This window comes from Schistocerca serialis, chromosome 3 (assembly GCF_023864345.2).
Source record: "Schistocerca serialis cubense isolate TAMUIC-IGC-003099 chromosome 3, iqSchSeri2.2, whole genome shotgun sequence".
NCBI lineage: Eukaryota > Metazoa > Arthropoda > Insecta > Orthoptera > Acrididae > Schistocerca > Schistocerca serialis.
The window spans coordinates 439,148,650-439,169,348 of NC_064640.1; the positions used below are offsets into that span (position 1 = coordinate 439,148,650).

The 20,699-nt window shown below is 40.3% G+C and overlaps 1 protein-coding gene across 1 annotated transcript in view; it reads right to left on the reverse strand.

Moving 5' to 3' along the window:
- Positions 1-20,699, reverse strand: part of LOC126470328 (spectrin beta chain, non-erythrocytic 2) — a 304,767-nt gene that overhangs the window by 91,332 nt on the left and 192,736 nt on the right. Inside the window, exons 37-40 of the mRNA XM_050098113.1 lie at positions 20,091-20,291; positions 12,327-12,479; positions 10,480-10,770; positions 9,418-9,580 (exon numbers count right to left, since the gene is read on the reverse strand). Of these exons, the coding sequence (XP_049954070.1) occupies positions 9,418-9,580; positions 10,480-10,770; positions 12,327-12,479; positions 20,091-20,291 (808 nt within the window). The remainder of the gene's footprint in view (positions 1-9,417; positions 9,581-10,479; positions 10,771-12,326; positions 12,480-20,090; positions 20,292-20,699) is intronic.

Genomic DNA, 20,699 nt, shown 5'->3' on the forward strand with positions numbered 1-20,699 from the left:
AACTCTTCAATCCAGCCACACAGCTGGTCTGATATTCCGTAGACTCTTACTTTGTTTATCAGGCGACAGTGCGGAACTGTATCGAATGCCTTCCGGAAGTCAAGAAAAATAGCATCTACCTGGGAGCCTGTATCTAATATTTTCTGGGTCTCATGAACAAATAAAGCGAGTTGGGTCTCACACGATCGCTGTTTCCGGAATCCATGTTGATTCCTACATAGTAGATTCTGGGTTCCAAAAACGACACGATACTCGAGCAAAAAACATGTTCTAAAATTCTACAATAGATCGACATCAGAGATATAGGTCTATAGTTTTGCGCATCTGCTCGACGACCCTTCTTGAAGACTGGGACTACCTGTGCTCTTTTCCACTTATTTGGAACCTTCCGTTCCTCTAGAGACTTGCGGTACACGGCTGTTAGAAGGGGGGCAAGTTCTTTCGCGTACTCTGTGTAGAATCGACTTGGTATCCCATCAGGTCCAGTGGACTTTCCTCTGTTGAGTGATTCCAGTTGCTTTTCTATTCCTTGGACACTTATTTCGATGTCAGCCATTTTTTCGTTTGTGCGAGGATTTAAGAGAAGGAACTGCAGTGTGGTCTTCCTCTGTGAAACAGCTTTGGAAAAAGGTGTTTAGTATTTCAGCTTTACGCGTGTCATCCTCTGTTTCAATGCCATCATCATCCCGGAGTGTCTGGATATGCTGTTTCGAGCCACTTACTGATTTAACGTAAGACCAGAACTTCCTAGGATTTTCTGTCAAGTCGGTACATAGAATTTTACTTTCGAATTCACTGAACGCTTCACGCATAGCCCTCCTTACGCTAACTTTGACATCATTTAGCTTCTGTTTGTCTGAGAGGTTCTGGCTGCGTTTAAACTTGGAGTGAAGCTCTCTTTGCTTTCGCAGTAGTTTCCTAACTTTGTTGTTGTACCAAGGTGGGTTTTTCCCGTCCCTCACAGTTTTACTCGGCACGTACCTGTCTAAAATGCATTTTACGATTTCCTTGAACTTTTTTCATAAACACTCAACATTGTCAGTGTCGGAACAGAAATTTTCGTTTTGATCTGTTAGGTAGTCTGAAATCTGCCTTCTATTACTCTTGCTAAACAGATAAACATTCCTCCCTTTTTTTATATTCCTACTAACTTCCATATTCAGGGATGCTGCAATGGTCTTATGATCACTGATTCCCTGTTCCGTACATACAGAGTCGAAAAGTTCGGGTCTGTTTGTTATCAGTAGGTCCAAGATGTTATCTCCACGAGTTGGTTCTCTGTTTAATTGCTCGAGGTAATTTTCGGATAGTGCACTCAGTATAATGTCACTCGATGCTCTGTCCCTACCACCCGTCCTAAACATCTGAGTGTCCCAGTCTATATTTGGTAAATTGAAATCTCCACCTAAGACTATAACATGCTGAGAAAATTTATGTGAAATGTATTCCAAATTTTCTCTCAGTTGTTCTGCCACTAATGCTGCTGAGTCGGGAGGTCGGTAAAAGGAGCCAATTATTAACCTAGCTCAGTTGTTGAGTGTAACCTCCACCCATAATAATTCACAGGAACTATCCACTTCTATTTCACTACAGGATAAACTACTACTAACAGCGATGAACACTCCACCACCGGTTGCATGCAATCTATCCTTTCTAAACACCGTCTGTACCTTTGTAAAAATTTCGACAGAATTTATCTCTGGCTTCAACCAGCTTTCTGTACCTATAACGATTTCGGCTTTGGTGCTTTCTATCAGCGCTTGAAGTTCCGGTACTTTACCAACGCAGCTTCGACAGTTTACAATTACAATACCGATTGCTGCTTGGTCCCCGCATGTCCTGACTTTGCCCTGCACCCATTGAGGCTGTTGCCCTTTCTGTACTCGCCCAAGGCCATCTAACCTAAAAAACCGCCCAGCCCACGCCACACAACCCCTGCTACCCGTGTAGCCGTTTGTTGCGTGTAGTGGACTCCTGACCTATCCAGCGGAACCCGAAACTCCACCACCCTATGGCGCAAGTCGAGGAATCTGCAGCCCACACGGTTGCAGAACCGTCTCAGCCTCTGATTCAGACCCTCTACTCGGCTCTGTACCAAAGGTCTGCAGTCAGTCCTGTCGACGATGCTGCAGATGGTGAGCTCTGCTTTCATCCCGCTAGTGAGACTGGCAGTCTTCACCAAATCAGATAGCCGCCGGAAGCCAGAGAGGATTTCCTCCGATCCATAGCGACACACATCATTTGTGCCGATATGAGCGACCACCTGCAGATGGGTGCACCCTGTACCCTTCATGGCTTCCGGAAGGACCCTTTCCACATCTGGAATGACTCCCCCCGGTATGCACACGGAGTGCACATTGGTTTTCTTCCCCTCTCTTGCTGTCATATCCCTAAGGGGCCCCATTACGCGCCTGACGTTGGACCTCCCAACTACCAGTAAGCCCACCCTCTGCGACCGCCCGGATCTTGCCGACTGAGGGGCAACCTCTGGAACATGACAAGCAGCCATGTCAGGCCGAAGATCAGTATCAGCCTGAGACAGAGCCTGAAACTGGTTCGTCAGACAAACTGGAGAGGCCTTCCGTTCAGCCCTCCGGAATGTCTTTCGCCCCCTGCCACACCTTGAGACGACCTCCCACTCTACCACAGGTGAGGGATCAGCCTCAATGCGGGCAGTATCCCGGGCAACCACAGTCGTAGTCCGATCGGGGGATGCGTGGAACGAGCTGGCGGTCCCCGACAAACCCCCATCCGGAACCCCACAGTGATGCCCATTGGCAACAGCCTCAAGCTGTGTGACCGAAGCCAACACTGCCTGAAGCTGAGAGCGAAGGGATGCCAACTCAGCCTGCATCCGAACACAGCAGTTGCAGTCCCTATCCATGCTAAAAACTGTTGTGCAAAGAACGTCTGAACTAATCTACAGAGAGCGCAAACAAATCGACACAAAATTTAAAAAGTTATTAAAATACAAGACTGCCTAGTAAATGCAGTAATGCTGCTACTTGCGCACTGCTGACACACTGCTCGGCGGCGGAAGGAGACTACGTGATTTAACACTATTCAGGTACTAAAACGCGATGCTACAACTCTCAAATACTATAATATGCCAGAAATTTATGAATTAGACAATGCAAGTACCAAAAACACGCAAAGAAATTAAGAATTAAACTATGTAACAAATGAGTGAGCTAGGAGTATATGACTTGCTGCTGCAGCTGCTTATCCAACGACGGCAGGGAGGGAAACAGCATCCCTTATTCATCACTGTGATCAGCTGGCTGGTAAATGAGGTAGGATAGTGGGTCCCCCAGATCCAGCACATAATGGGAGATACCCCAACCCCAACCACCCTGCCCCCACCCCTTATGTAGTTTAAAATGTTATATCTGAGAATAAATACCACTTTCACAGAGAAAAGAGAGAACCAGTTTCACTGTCCACAAGCTGTTTGTCAGTATCAGAGGCAAAGAAAGTGAACACCGTGCTTTGCATCGAAAGCCAGGATGAGGGGCATTAAATCAGGATCTAATGACTGTAAGCCTTTGCAACCAGAACAGGGTGGTGGTTTATTACATAAAACGCAACTATGGGTTAATCTGTTATGATCAATGAGGAGGGCATATAGGACAGTGGATTCATTCCCGGAGGATTTCCATTTAGCAGTGGTCTCCCTCATAGTGCAGAGGTTATCAAAGGAAGCAGTAGCCCTCCAGATGATGTTCCACCTTTGAGTGAGGAGAGGTCTTATTTTCACCTGCAAAGGCATACCTGGGATCATCAGAATGAATATTGGGCATGTAATTGCTTCTCTAGCCAAACTGTCTGGCAATTCATTCCCTGGGATATCCACATGACTTAAGAGATCCATGTAAAGACAACTAAGCAGGCAGTGTGACTCAGGTCAAAGATAAAGTCATGAATGACAGATATCATGAGGTGACAAGATAACATCAGTCAATAACCTGGAGACTGCTTGTCGTGTCACTACACATTAAAACATGACTGAGGAAGAACTGTTTAGTAAATATATAGGGCTCTATTAATGGCTATCAACTCTGCCACAAAAAACGTTACACATTCCTAGTAACAACTGTTATTCCTGATTGGTGGGACAGTTAAAAGCATATCTTTTCCCATCCTTGGTTTTAAAGCCATCACTGTAAATGATGGTAGTTCCCTGATAAACCTGAAGATCTGAGAGGAACAGACACTGGAAGTCCATGGGAATGAATGAAACTTTAAGTCCTTCTAATAGATCATCCTAATTCATGGTCTGGGTACTAAACAAGGAAGCATGTGCAGGAAATCACAGGGAATACATTCAAAGGATGTTAGGTCAGATCCTGGTAGAGGGACTCTTGGTACATTCCAATGGTAATCCCACACAAGGGAAGACCCCGACCTCAGCAAGGAATAGTCTGGTCTGTGGCACTAGTCTTGAAGGAAACAAAATCCAAGTAACGGGGACCCAAATAGAGTTTTGCATCATAATGGGCCATGGTGTGATGATAGAAATACACGATTTGAGTTTATGCAGCAGACAATTGGAAGCGGAAGCAATTCAAGTGGTACCTTGGAGCTGGTGTTCAGCCAAGGCTTTATACTGGGAGCTACACTAAATGCAAATGTTGTCAACATACAATGTAGGGGTAGTGGTCCAACATATGTCACCAGCCCATTGATGACAATGAGGAAGAGTGGAACACATTGCATGGAGTCTTGTGGGATGTTCTTTTGGAGCTCAGCGATGTACCAACTCTAATTCAAAACTATCTGAGGAATACAAACCAATGAACTGAAATGTGTAGGAACCTCGAATGCCCCAGTCATGGAGGGTAAGTAAAATGTGATGGCATCAAGCAGTGTCGTATACCAATAGAGATCAAAAAAGACCACAATTTGGTATTGGAGTTTAGAGAGAGCCTGTCAGATTGTTGTTCCCAACCCAACCAGATGGTGGTCTGCTGTGGTTTCTCAGCCATCTTGTACAAAGACAGACTTACAGAATTTTGCTGCTGCCGTTGTTGTTGTTGTCGTTGTTGTTTTTGTTGTTCTGGCATGTGGACAGCAGTATCCATTGGGGATCCATTGGATCATCGTGTTGAGGATGTCCTGGTTAGAATGAGGGAGCCAGGAGGACAGATCACAACACAGTATCACTGTGTCACATGTGGAAGTGGGACAATTCCAACATACATCAGTTCAGAGTCCAACCGTGTAGGAGGGCATCTAGTGCCTCCTGGATCACTGCAGTAGCCTTCTTCTGCTTCTCCTACTTCTTCTTATTCTTATTGCAAGGTCTTATCTGCTGTGAGTGTAGGAACAGAAAAAGAATGGGCAGCCCTGGGACACACAGTCTGTGGCTTCTTCAGCCACTGGCTGGTGTTGGGGCTCAATCTGTGGATTTCCCTTGAGAGGGTTCCTGAGAGAGAACCCTGTTACCAATATAGACTGGATGAGAAAGCTGCTGCTCCAGCTGGATGTGAGGAGTGGTTCCTGAAGATCGTGGTGCAAGAAACATGAGAATGGAGAGCCTATCACTCCCATCGTCAAGCTTACTTGTGCAACTGCTGGGTGTCAATGTCCTGGGACTAAATACACCTAGTACTGCTGATGATTTGGCCACAGTAGAGGCAAAGGTCACTTTTATTTACACTGGATACAGACAGACATTTTTTCTGAGTTTCCAAAAATGACACACAATCTGTGACCTTCAGTTCCTGAGTTTTGCATTCCTTGAGTAGGTTAGCACACTTCAGAATTTGAGGAGGGTGGTCATTGCCACAAATGACATAGGCAATTGGTAGTGTACATGGTAAGATTTTGTGAAGTGGTCGCCACTGTCTCCACAAATGTATGTACACTGGGAAGCCATATCCCAAAATGCTGGCATTTGAAACACCACATCAGGGATGAGAAACATGGAGTTACCCATCAAAACAGTCGCACATGATTTTGACGTTTCCTGCAAGTGAATGCACCTCAAAAGCAAGGGTGAATGCACTGGTGTCTACCTTGTTGCCTGGTGGGCCTTGGTGTACATGATGTATGACGTGGAACCTTTGTCATCCTAGGTGTTTGCATGGTTCTTCGTCTGCAGCATTAGGTCCCAGTGAAAAATTAATCCCTGAACCATGTTGAGATTTTTACAGGGATGTAATAGTAACAGACACATCACCAAGTTGTTTGCAAATGAATAATGCTCAGGACTGAGTAGCATTCCTTGTCTTAAGATGGAATCACATTGCAATTTGTTAAGGGAAGAGTGTTCACCAAATGTGTTCGCAATATTCTCCACAAGAAACAATAGTTTAGTAGAGGCAAAGAACTCCATCTGTCTAGATGGTAAACAAAGACCTGTGGAAATAACTATCCACAAATTGCTCCACTTTATTTTGCTCCCATGGTGTGGCTAGGAGGGAAAGCTTCCATGGTCTTAATGATCAGCACTAAATTACGGTCAGTCTGAAGAGAATGCCAGGCCTTGCAACCATAGATAGATAATTTCAGTCACTTAATGATGCCAAATAACTGCCATGATGCTGCCTACCAAAGGAGGGCTCTCCCAATGGGCTACACTCAGTCAGAGAAAAAGGGCACCAGTGCCTGGAGCCCTGGTGCCCCCTCAGCATGCATGGAGAGGTGACATTCTGATACTCCACAGTGTGACCCTGCATGGTCTGGGTGCTAGCATCATATGGGTACCTGATGACCCTCCACTGACTGTCATGCTGGGTAGTGGAAGACCTTCCCCACATGGCATGCATAATCTGTAAAAAAATTGTGAAAGGTGAAGGACAAACCCAGATGAAGGGGTCAAATGTAAGTTGAGCAAAATATGTGGTGCAAAATAAAGGGAATGAAGTAGGAGAGGCCAGAATTGACAGCCCATTAATGATGCTGTTTATCATTGGGGAATCTGTCTTAAAGAATAGATTAGAGAAAAGATATAGTCATAGAGCAAAACTGTAGCACAAGAAAAGCAGAAGTACTGAAATGGCTTGGGGCCCATGTTCACCACACACATACTCACAAAAGAGTTGTGAGCCCTCTGTGCAGCCAAACTCTTTGGGTCCTGGAAGGCAATTGTACTATTAGAAGGGCTAGTGCTGATTGTAATACCATGTGCAGGTTCCTGTTATGACAGACAGTATTATCACCCAAATGCACGAAAACTTAAAGCGGCAGACAGGCTACGTGGGTCACCAAGCTACTTATGTCTGTTCACCTTTATCACTAAGTTTGGCTACACAGATCTTAGAAACACAACTGGTTCTACCGCACTCATATGAGAACAATTAACTGCAGAGAATAAATGAAGACCATACAGAATGAAAATCTGTACACATTTCCTATTAAAGAAGAGAGAAGGAGGGAATTTAGGAACACAAAATTAATTAACACTATTACACTTATTTAAGGAATCTCTGACAGAATAGTAACATTTAAATTAAAGATAAACAAAATTTTCCATGGAAATGCATCAATCTGCTCCCATTCTGAGATGATGTGTATGATTTCCACAAAGATTCATGTAAGTTCATAAATGACAGAAAATCTTACAAGAATAGTTCTCTTTATTGGAATATTATGGACATAGCTTATGCACAAGTAGAATCTGCTGGGAAAATCCCACTTTACATTCTAAAGTAATTTTAGGCTAACAATGAGCAAATTAAAAGTAAGTAAGTACAAAGTTGGAAAGAAAGATTCATCAGGTAGAAGTAATAAATGTATATTCTAAGAATTTATTAAAAATTAAGGTGGTATAACAGATCAGATCATGCAACAAAGTCAGCACCATAAAAAACAAAAATTATACAGAGAGAGATAAAAGGAACAATTGTTCAACAAATGTTCTTCCACAAAGAGCAAATATAAAAGAAACAAAAGCAAAGAAAATCAGAATCTGAACAAGACAACTCTCAAAGGCAAGGCAATAGTTATGAGCAAACCATAAATGAAACAAGATAGAATGAAAAGTTGATTATAGGAACAAGTGTCAACAATGGGCTTATGAACAAAACAAAATAGAAACTTTCATTGGATGGACATCACATTTCATAAGTTAAGATGGCAGATAATAGTTACAATCAACAAAAACAAATAGCACATGAATTCGAAGTGTTCCTTTAGATGTTTGTATTGTTCAAGCATGAAAAAATAGTTAATAATGAAAACAGCAACATTTCAGAGATAATACTAGATAAGGAGTGCAAAGTGATTTGCCATATGATGAAAGGAAAGGAACCTTGAGACAACAGTTTTAATAGAAATAGTTAAAGTTGGAAGCAAAATAATCAGCATGTCTGTGGAGTAGGACAGTTTCCCAAACGTGGAATAATTCTGATATTTTTCTTCTTCACAAGAAAGGAGACAAACAAGATACAAGGAACTATAAAAATACAGCCTCATATTCATGACAGGAAATTCACCAAAATTATTGCCAACTGCACTCAAAAACATTAAATTTTAATCACAAAAAGAAATAAACTGGCTTTAGAAGCAGACATATCACTACCAACCATTGGCTAATCAAATTAGAGCATAGAATGGAGCAATAATTATTAAGTACAACTTTGTCTGGAATGCATGAATTCTGAGAAAGCTCTTGAATCAATTTCCATACTAATAGCCTTTGACAAACAATGCAGTGACTCGGCCTGTGTTAGGATACTGAAGAACATGTAATTTAATGCTACAGCTTCCATCAAATTCTGTAACAATAATGAGAAATTAAGAACTGAAAGAGGGAACTCCAGGTTGGAATATCACAAATACACGGACAGGATAGACTGCAACACATCATTAAGAGGACACATTGGGTTGTAGACAGGCACAATAAAAAGACTCTTACACATTAGCTTTCATCCAAAGCCTTCTTCAGAAATGGAAGCAAACACATTTGTTCACACGAGCAAGCACATCTCATGCACACATGACTACCGGCCAAAAGCTAATGTGTAAGAGTTTGTCTGTTGTGCCTGTCTCCAACTCAATGTGTCATCTTTACAGTGAACTGAAAGGAGTGCCAGGAAAGGGGATACCATAACACCAAAACTATTTTAAGCACTTCTAAAAGAAGTGTTCAGGTCCTTAAACTGGGGCAACCAAAAAGAATATCTGTTAATAGGCTACATCTGAAGCCCCTTTATTTTACTGTTTTCCTCTAGTCAGACACACTTTAATAACGAATTAAGGGACTTAACAGGCCAAATGGAATGTAAGGCAGAAAATCAACTAAAATAGAACTGAAATAATTTACAATGAATGTCCAACTACAGAACAGATATTCTTATACCACAGAATACCAAATACTTCATAATATCATCAAGATAAAAACTGAATCAAATTAATAAAAATTAATGATGTGCAACAACCATACCAAAGGAGTGGAAATGACTGTCATCTTACCCTTCTCTCTTATTTGCTGGATCATTGTCTCATGTGCAACCAATTCAGCTTGGAAAGCTTGATGTTTTTGCAATTTCTTAATTTTGTCTTCAATGCTGTTAACTTCACCCTTGCTTACTTCAGCTTCAAGTTTCTTCTGTTTCTCACCAATCCATGATTCAGCCTTTTAACAAAAATAATATAAGAAAAATTGAAAATTCATACTCCCAAAACAAACTGGAAAATGAATGTGAATTTCATCTTTATCACAAAGATTTGGAATGCACAGACCTTTCTATTAACTGGCAAATAACTACATCTGTTCACATAAAAAATGAAGCACTACCCACAGTAAGACTGAAAGGGTTACTATGTGAGAATGTGAACAATAAACCCATAAATGAATACATGATTGGTATATTTTGCATCTTTAATGATATGCTGCACTTTTATCATACCAGAACCAACTGCAGATTAAAACTGCATTAAAACAACATACTTGAAAAAATATGTCATTTGTTTTATACTTACATGCAAATCATACTACAGCATTCATCTCCTAACAGCTAAACTTCCATAACCACCGAAAGTGAACACACATTCACGAGAAATTTATATCATATTAGCACATCTAAAAATATTACCTATTTTGCTGCAACAACTTGTACAGTGCCAATATAACTGGACAAAAAATGCAAAACCTCTAACATTTCAAAATGATTGATTTAGAAAATATTGCTGAACAAATGTTTGAAAGGAGTCTATGTGGAGTTGGGTGGGAAATGGGAAGAATGTGAAGGGCATATTGTGGTGGTCAAAATAAAATCTCACTGTGCAAGACATAAAATAAAAGAATTTAGACACTTCTTGTTTCACTTTGTAACTTGGCTTCATCTGAGTCACTTCCCTTTACTTTCACTCCCATTTTTGGTGTTCCTTCTCTTCTTCGAGTTTTTTTTTAGAAAGAAATCTTTGATTTGAAATGCTCAAGCCTTAAAACTTAATTGTTTTTCATGTTTTTACATCATCATAACCTCTCTAACACTGAACAAAAGCTATAGTGAAAGTAGTATATGTACTAACCTCAGCGACATCACGAATAAACTGAGCATGGAGCAGGGCTTCTTCTAGCCTATGTCGTCGAGCAGCACAAAGATCTCTTACACGAGCTCGCCTCGCTACCACATCACGAAGTCGTTTGGCAATGGTACCACTTTCAAAGTGATTTTGTGCCAGCAGCTTGTCACCATGTTCTTGCAATGCCAAAACCTTCTCTTCCTGAGCAATAAGAAGCTTCTCAAAAGCATCATGTTTTTTCAACTGGGCATCCACCTCTTCTACTGTGCTTCCAAAGTCTGTACTAGCCAAAGCTGCCTGAAATTTACAAATTAATAGTCAAAGCAATGGAACTTTGCATCTGTGATGAGAAATTATTGAGCATAACTAACAATAAGTGTTACGCTAAGATCTAGTGCCACCACGGTCGGAAAAAAATATACTCTATGACACAATAGGATTTTATTCCATTTTAAGGCACAGCTCACCCTTGATAAGATGATTCCATTGGTATTTTAATTTCTACAAATAAAATAACACCACTGCCTAAAATTGTCATGTTACTATTATTATTATTGTTGTTGTTGTTTTACCTAACAAGATTATTCTGCTTTCCCTGCTATTGGGAATTAGGATACCTTTTCTGCTGTCAAGACCTTTGAGCAAGTTTCACACGTAATCCTAAGCAGGACTTCCCACATGGTGCTACCATCTATGGGCTAATTGAGCCAGGAAAAGCTAGTGTGTTACCACTCCCCCTCAACTTGACCGATATCTTGCTAAATGATGCCTCAGCCTTGGGACTCACAATGGCATAAGAAATAATCCTTGAACTGAACTGCTTGAAAGAGACAAACAGTGCTCAGAATCTCAGCAAGAAAGATTAAAATTTATGACGAATAACAAACTCATGCCAAAATATCTTAACACACAGATAGGGCATTCCAATCTTGGAAACGAAAAACTTAATGGAACAAAACCACATGTTTATGTAGAATGAAGGTGGTTGTAAATTTGTAAGCAACAGAACATTCAGCAAGTACTGAAGAGAATTTCAAAGGTGAGGAGGAGGAGAAGAAGAAGAAGAAGAAGAAGAAGAAGGAGAAGAAGGAGGAGGAGGAGACTGACAAATTTCTGACACATATACAGAATGACTGAAAATAGGCCAACCAACCAGAGATTCAGTATCTCTAGAATAAGATTGCTATTACATTGATTAAAGTTAAAACCATAAAGAATAGTCTATATTTCAGAATCACAAGTGCTAGAAAGAAGTATATCTGGGAGTGGAGCATAAAATTTAGAATTGTTTCAAACTGACCTAAAACCATCGACAAACTTGGATAGAGTAACGCAACACAGGAATCTGGAATTCACTTGTACAAATCTCATCTAGATATACCTATCTCAGCAGTTACAAGCACTGGTAACAGCTCCATATTTTATATATACACGAAGAATATGATTGAAAATTAAAAACAGAAGAGAAACTCTACCAGCATTATCCTTTGTAAAACAACACTTTATTTGAAAAGTAGTGTTATACAAAACTATAAGACCCAATAAAATTATAATTGAAAATCTTAGCAAATGCACGCGCATGTGAGCACAAACAGACACGAACATGCATATGCATACACTATTTGTCACAGGAAATAGACTGGAAAAAGCCACAGTACATTAGTAGAATACTGAGTGAGTGTGTGAGTCAATTCAAAAATTCTCAGCAGATAGTACCAACAGCTTCTATTGTACACTTTTTAAATATCAAGAACTACTTCTGTTGCATTTGGATGTAACAGCAGCAGAGTGATTTAAGGCTTTTATTACTCTTAGAATATAAATAAGCTTTGACCCCCAGTAAAATAGCTTACCTCTTGTGTACTACTAATTGTATCAATTTGCTTTGCATCTCTGAGAAAGAAGTGCAGGTCAATCAGCTGGTCAAGATGAACCTTCTTATGCTGCCAAGCCGTGTGAAGCCTCTGTCTCTCTTCTAACAACTGTTCATACCGTTCTTGTATTTCCTGAAGTAAAACAAGCATCTACTTTAATGTAAGTCTTTATACAACAGCTATAAATTTACAATCAGCAACAAGAACTTGCTCACTTTTGATTATACCAGAGAAAAAAGTCTGTAACCTACTGATAGTAATTTTTAGAACTTAATAAAACAACAAAGAATTATTCTAGCAGTTGAAACATTTCAACTGTACATCAGTTACAAATTCATTTTATACTATTATACTGAATTAATTTCTTTTGTATTTAAATGTATAAATAACTGGTGTTTTCCTTTAAGTGACAATGAGTAACTTAAAAATGTTTGTGTAGCTTGTACAAATAACAATGTAGTAGAACACAAATAGACATCTCAAATTTATTATTGTCAGCTATCGTAGCTTTGTGATGCACTATTTAACACAACCCAATTCAATGCACCTAGTGAATTATGCTTTATTAGTCTCATAATATACGTAATCTAAATCATTTGTTTAAGGTACAGAAGACATGTATCAACATATTAATTGCTCAAGTTATCATTTCATCCTTCATCAATTCTTCTACTGAACAATAACATTTCTCCCACAGAATCTGCCGCAGACATACATTTAAGATATCTACCAGAGATGCTGAGTCACAGATGGGCCCAACAAAAAGACTCTCACAATTGTGAGAGTCTTTTTGTTGTGCCTATCTGCAACTAAGAAATCTCTGCTATATGGTGAGTGGCAACTGTCCTTCTCATAATATTGTTGCGTTCCATCATGGATTTTCCATTGTTTGATTTAAGATATTTAGCATCATATAAAACCTTTCACTGCTGTTGATCAATTAACTCATCCTGCTCCACCATCTCCTAGGTGCTGTTGACTAGTGCAGTCTCTGGATCTTCCTTCAGCACTACAGACAAATTATCTCAGGCCACTTTGCTGACCCCTGAGCAGTAATAATGTGTAAAAATGTGCCAACACTCAAGTACCTGAGTTCTGTTTATGAGCTGAAGTGTATAGCAGAATTTATGTACCATACCTCAGTAGCTATTCACAATTCTTTCTGCTAAGTTGTATTCAGGTACTATAACTTTTGTGGTATCGTTTTCAGCTTCACTTTACATCATACTGTTCATCAGGATTGGAATGACAGTGACTTCTCACAATCTATTCTACAAAGGAAAGGACAAGGTTTAATGTATGCACTGAGGAAGATACCATGGAGATAGGAAAAGCAACCTTGATGATGAATTATTTGATGTATATGTAAGTGATAATCCCTGCACAGATTTTGAAAGCAACAGCCACTTACAACAGAAGGCATAAGACTAGAGTCAGCTGTTGCAAAAACATATGTAATTCATAGTGCTTACAAATTCGAAGACTCTGAAAGTGACAGTGACTTTCAGAATGGGTTACAAAAATTGGATCCAAATCTATTGAATGAAAAGCCATTTTTACATCTCTGCAGGTTTGTAACAATCATAAATTTGGAGAGAAGCTTCAAAGTGAGAATCTAAATCAGAGAGACAAAAGGAGACATCATAGGAAGCACTCTAAAAATATTCAGCACAAGACAAGACTGGCTGCTTCACAAATCGCAGCCAGGTAGTAGCAATGCTTCTATCACAAATAGAAGCATTAGATGATAATGACACAGCACTCAGCTTGGCATGTGGCATACACACCTGCAGCAGCCAAAGGGGTATGTATGGTTTTGACTATTAACTTATTATATACTGCATTTTCATCCCTACATAGTGTGGAGTCTGTGCATGTAATTTCAATTGGTGTATAGGAAGCATAATAATATTCTCTTTGCTTGTCAAATGTTAAAAGTGAGGCTAAAAACATTCTCCTTGAGTAATGTTTGCCTGTTCTGTAAGAAGATTATAATTTTGCAAATTTACAGTGAAAGAAACAGTTAGGTTTCGTAGTTTCTGTAATAAGGTGTGGCGAGATTCTTTTTTTGTGTGCAGTACGCATGTACCTCAAAATTCCCATTTGCAACATCAGTATTTGTGATACACTATGTGACCTTCACCAGAAAACTACACCATACCTAACTATGATATGATATTTTTTGTCTAACCATGTGAGAAGCATTTACCAGTATTTGCACTGCAAATGCAAAACTGCTCAGTTTATTTGATAGAGTATTAGACTTTAAGTTTTTGTCCACATTTAGTAAAAGGAATTTCATTGTGTCGACTTCTTCAATAACATTATTGTTATGCTGTGTTTTAGGCTCCACACACTTTTAATGTCTGGTTTTGAAATGTACCATATGGGTTTTTGCAATGTTCAGTTTCAACCTATTTAAATGGAACCAGTTTTTGAGGGTATCCAGGGTACTCACAATAAAACTCCAAATTTTTCCTGCATCATCAGCTTTAATTGAAACACAAGCATCATATGCAAATAGAACTGATCTGGAATTTACATTTATGGGCAAGTCATTTATCGAGACCAGGATTGGCCCTAAAATGGAGTCTTGTGGTACATACTGTGACAGTGTACTCCACATAGAATAACAACTTACCCTTTAGAATACACCAGAGTCTCTGTTTTTTGTTCTGCAAGTATCACGTAAGCTACTGCAGAGCACTGACCTTTATCCCTTATTTATCTATAAGGGGCAATTAAAAATTTAAATTTGAGGCCAATGCTCCAGTGCACATGGAATGCAGCACAACTATGATGTGGGTATATAAGCACCAACATGTAGGCATGGGATTAGTGCATCATTCACATCTTTCTGACAAGTATGTAGTAAATGCAGAAACGTGAATTGTGGTGATGTTATTACCATATGCATCCAAATAGGATCAATGTGCTGTTATTCTTTTCCTGGATGCTGAAGGATAAACACTGATAGATATCCAGCAGAGAATGAAGACTGTGTTTGAGGTAGCATGTCTGTCGTAAACCACCATTGTGGAGTGGTGCACTACATTCCATGCTGAGTGCTACTGCTTCATGATAACTTATGTCCCCATATCACAAAAGTTGTAGCACAGAAGTTACATCAACTCAAGTGGGAGACACTCTAGCACCCACCCAATAGTCCTGCCATGTAATTACCACACATTCAGTCCCTCAAAAAATGCCATGAAAGGTCGAAAATTCCTGTTGGATAAGAATGTACAGCAGGCAGTTAACGACTTCTTCATGCAGAAGGACATGATGTTTTACCAAACAGGTATCTTCAACCTGGTGCATTGGTAAGATGATTGCCACAACACTCACAGTGATTTTGCCTTGTTGCCATACCGATTCAGGACTGTATGGCTTTCCAACAGGAACTTTTTAACTGACCCTAATAATTACTAGATAAACAAGACATGGTTCACTGAGTTAAAGGCTTTTTGAAGACTGCAGAAGACACTTAAAACTTTACTACTCTGATCTCATGCTTTGCATACCTTTTCAACAAAGTTGACTTTCTTTTCCCTGTTGGAATCTCTATTGACTACTTAGGACAATATGTTTTACAATAAAATTTTGAATCTGGATTGCCGCTACTTTCTCAGACATTTCTGACAGGAATGACAAAATATAAATAGGGAGATCTTTCCCATGTGTTCCATTGACCCTCTCTTGAACAGACATCTGACTGCTACACACTTCAAAACATCAGGAATGCATCCATATTCAATACATTAGTTGACTATTTTAATTAGTGGAGTTCTATTATGTGATACACAACATTAATCACTTTAGTGGGGATCCTATCCCACCCAGTCGAGTTTTCGTTTTTTAATAATAGTACAACATTTTCTACATCTTTTATCAAAACTTTTTTAAAGCTTTGAGATATCTAGCTCCCTGGCGAAATCCAAAGATATTTACTTCACTATGATACTCTGGCTACTTGATATCCACCTCTGCTCCCTTTATGAAGAATTCATTTAAACACTAACAATGGAAACTCCAGGAGGAATGTAACAGTATTATGAAAAGGGTACCTGCTACTCACCACGTAGCAGAGATACTGAGTTGCAGATAGGCACAACAAAAAAACTATTACAAAATAAGCTCTCGGCTAACAACCTCTTTGTCAAAAATAGACCACACACACACACACACACACACACACACACACACACACACACACACACACACACAAGAGGCAAAGAAACTGGTACACCTGCCTAATATCATGTAGGGCCCCCACAATACACAGAAGTGCCGCAACACGACATGGCATGGACTCGACTAATGTCTGAAGTAGTGTTGGAGGGAACTGATGCCATGAATACTGCAGGGCTGCAAGAGTATGAGGGGGTGGAGATCTCTTATGAACAGCGCATTGCAAGGATCCCAGATATAATCAATAATGTTCATATTGTGGTGTTTGGTGGCCAGAGGAAGTGTTTAAACTCAGAAGAGTGTTCCTGGAACGCCTCTGTTGCAATTCTGGATGTGTGGGGTGTCACATTGTCATGCTGGAATTGCCCATGTCAGTCAGAATGCACAATGGATACGAATGGATGCAGGTGATCAGTCAGTCACACAGGATGCTTAAGTATGTATCACCACACAGAGCTATATCTACACGTATCAGAAGTCCCATATCACTCCAACTGCATACGCCCCACACCATTACAGAGCCTCCACCAACTTGAACAGTCCTCTGCTGACATGCAGGGTCCATGGATTCATGAGGTTGTCTGCATACTCGGATGCATCCATCAGCTCGATACAATTTGAAATGAGATTCGTCTGACCAGGCAACATGTTCCCAGTCCATCAACACAATCCAGTGTCGGTGTTGACGGGCCGAGGTGAGGCGTAACGCTTTGTGTCATGCAGTCATCAAGGGTACACAAGTGGGTGTGAAAGCCCATATCGATGATGTTTCATTTAATAGTTCACACGTTGACACTTGTTGATGGCCCAGCATTGAAATCTGCAGAGGGGTTGCACTTCTGTCATGTTAAACGATTCTCTTCAGTTGTCATTGGTCTCATTCTTGCAGGGTCTTTTACCAGCTGCAGCCCTGTAAGAGATTTGATGCTTTACCAGATTCCTGATATACATAGTAGACTCTTGACAATGTCATATGGGAAAATCCCCACTTCTTCATTACTTCGGAAATGCTGTGCCCCATCACTCGCATGCTGACCATAACACCACATTCAAACTCACTCATTCATGATAACCTCCCATTGTAGCAGTAGTAACTAATCTAAGAACTGTGCCAGACATTTGTTGCCAACTGCAGTGCCGTATTCTGCCTGTGTACGTATCTCTGTATTTTAATACACACGCCTACACCAGTTTCTCTGGTGCTTTAGTGGAGAAATGGATAAAAACATGACACAGTGCTTCATGCCTGTTGAAATCAGCATCTGGGCTGCAAAGCAAGTGGAAAAGTGCACCTGCATTGGATTGCTGCATGGTAGATTGATAATGGAACTTGTAGGTACAGTTACTAACAAATAACATCGGCTGTTACAACCCCTGTGCTGTCTTATGAGTAAGTTTTGAAAGGGGGGGTCTTTAAAATAAAATGAGAGGTCTGTGACCAGTGATCAGGTGAAAATTGGTACTATTGAGATTGATGTGGAATTTCTTGAGACTGAATATGCTTCTTTCTAAATCTGCAAACATGTGGTCCTGTTGTATTACTGTGACCACCACCTATATTTGAACTCAGTGTGCAATTACCACTCACAGGTGACAGGTGGCAAGACTAGCAGTGGAGGGTAAATAAATCACGTCAAACGGGATGTGGGAAACAGTGAAGTTGTTCCTGTAATGAAGAAATGGAGTAATTTATCTTATGTCCAACAAGGCATGAGCACTGGCTTCCGGGCCAAGGGTGGAAGTATTTCTGAAATGGCTAAGTTTCTAAACAGTTTGCGTGCCCCCCGTGATTAAAGTATACCAGGCATGGCAAAATGATACAATCCAAAACTGGCACTGAGACAACAGTGGCACACCACAGGCCATAGATGACAGAGGTGAATGATGGTTGCGGAAATGTGTACAGGAGAAGAGACTTGCAATTGTTGAGTAACTGATTGCCCAGATGAACCAACAGGCTACCACCAGTGTCTTCTCAATGACCATTCAGTGAATGTTGCTTTGTATTGGGCCTCCACAGCAGGCGCCTGGTTCATGCACCCATGCTGACGTTGTTCCTCAGCAACAAAGGCCGAAATTTGCACACCAGTACGACAACTAGCGATCCACTGTGTGGTGACAGATGGACTTTTCAAATGAATCAAATTTTATGCCCCACTGAACAGATGGCCATTGTTGTGTATTGCCCTGCAACAATCGTCAGAAGGGTCCCGGCTGAAAGAGGGAGTATTACGGTCTGGGGAATGTTCTTGTGGCATTCCCTGAGTGGTCTTGTCATTCTGGAAGGTACAATGGACCAATACAAGCATGCATCTATCCCTGAGAACCATGTTCACCCCTATATGCAGTCTGCTTTTCCTTGGCATGATGGCATCATCTACCAGCAAGACAATGCAACATGCCACATAGCTTCCATTGTACATGCATGGTTTGTAGAGTACCAGGGTGAGTTTACCAAACTCCCCAGATTTGAACCCAATCAAAAATTTATGGGACCACCTCGCTCAGACTGTTCGTGCCATGGATCCTCAACCTAGAAATCTAGCACACCTGGCCATGGCGCTGGAGTCGGCATGGCTCCACACCTCTCTCAGTACCTTCCAGAATCTCACAGACTCTCTTCTTAAAAGCCCACACTGCAATAGGTAATTATTCAAAGCTTTTGGCAGGTGGTCACATTAATGTGACTGGACTGTGTAATTAATGTTTTAGATACAAACACATTGTGCTGGTTGGTACAGATGGCACTGTTTATATAACAGGAGTGCACTGATGCAACAATCCAATGAATCAGTGGTAAGCATCAAGCTTTTATTTTGATGGAACTTTGATAAACAAGAAGCCAACCTAAGGTGCTTCTTAAGTTCCAAGGAAGCTTTCTAGCATGCCTCCAACCACACAAATTTAACAACTTTTTTGCAAATTATTAAGAGGGTGGGAAATCTGGCTTGAATTTGGAATAAACTTCGCATAATAGTGTACTTTTCTGAGGAATGGCTGTAATTCTTTGAGATTCTTAGGAGCCATTAAGTTAGTGATTGAGTCCACTTGATCCTGCAGGGGTGTCAGTCCATCTTTACATAGTACATGTCCCTCATACTTGACACTCAGCTTGAAGAAACTACATTTGCCAAGTAGACAACACAGATCATATGCTCAATCGGAAATGGTTCAAGAACTTTTGTAAATTAAAGGAAATGTGAAGCAACAGCTTGAGACAACTTCAAAAATACATTTTTCACAAACACTCTGAGAAAAGAAAAAAACTTTGAAAGAAGTATCGGAAGAGATATTTAAAGGAGATCTTTTTTTAAAAAAGAAAAAAAAACAGTGCTCCTAGGTATATTTATTTAAAATTGCAGCCAGTGATTGGCTAATTTGTAATCGCTCCTCTTATTTGAAACCAGATATGAAATGAACCACAGGGAACAATACACATTAAATTGATTGAAGAACATAAGAAATACTGGAAAATTCTTGTACCTTGACTTACACCAAAAATGTGTGGTCCCTATACCACACTTGAACAGGTTATGTAATGAAGTAACACACCTGTGCAGCATAGTGTCCATCCTGCACCATGCTTTCTCCTAGCTCCACCACAGCCTGGAAATTTTCCTCACGGGCCTCTATTTCTGCTTTAAGTGCTTCATGTTCGGCCTTCAAAGTCTGAGCACTTGCAGCATCACGTACTTTCTCTTCTGTCATCATTGTGGCTCTAAGACCTGATGCCCAGTTTATTAGGTCACGCACCTAGTATCACAGAAAGAAGTTGTTAATGGTTATTAGTAAACTACAAATTAACATCAAAATATGGTTGATTTATTTAGCATTTATCTCATTTAGCTACACTATGTAGAACATCTAGATTAGAAATAAATGACAATGCAAATAGATAACTAAGATATGTCAAGGAAATGCAGGTAGAACAAAGCTGATATGAAACTAGAATTAGTCTAAAACACTAGCTGGAAAAAAATTCACATGGTCTGTTTACACTAATTGTCCAATGTTATGTTTAATGAGAGAGAGAGAGAGAGAGAGAGAGAGAGAGAGAGAGAGAGAGAGAGAGAGAGAGAGAGAGAGATAGGTCTGGGTGGGTGGGGATTGGGTAGCAAAAACATTGTACTGACACAGATAAGTCTGTGCTGTGTTAGGTTG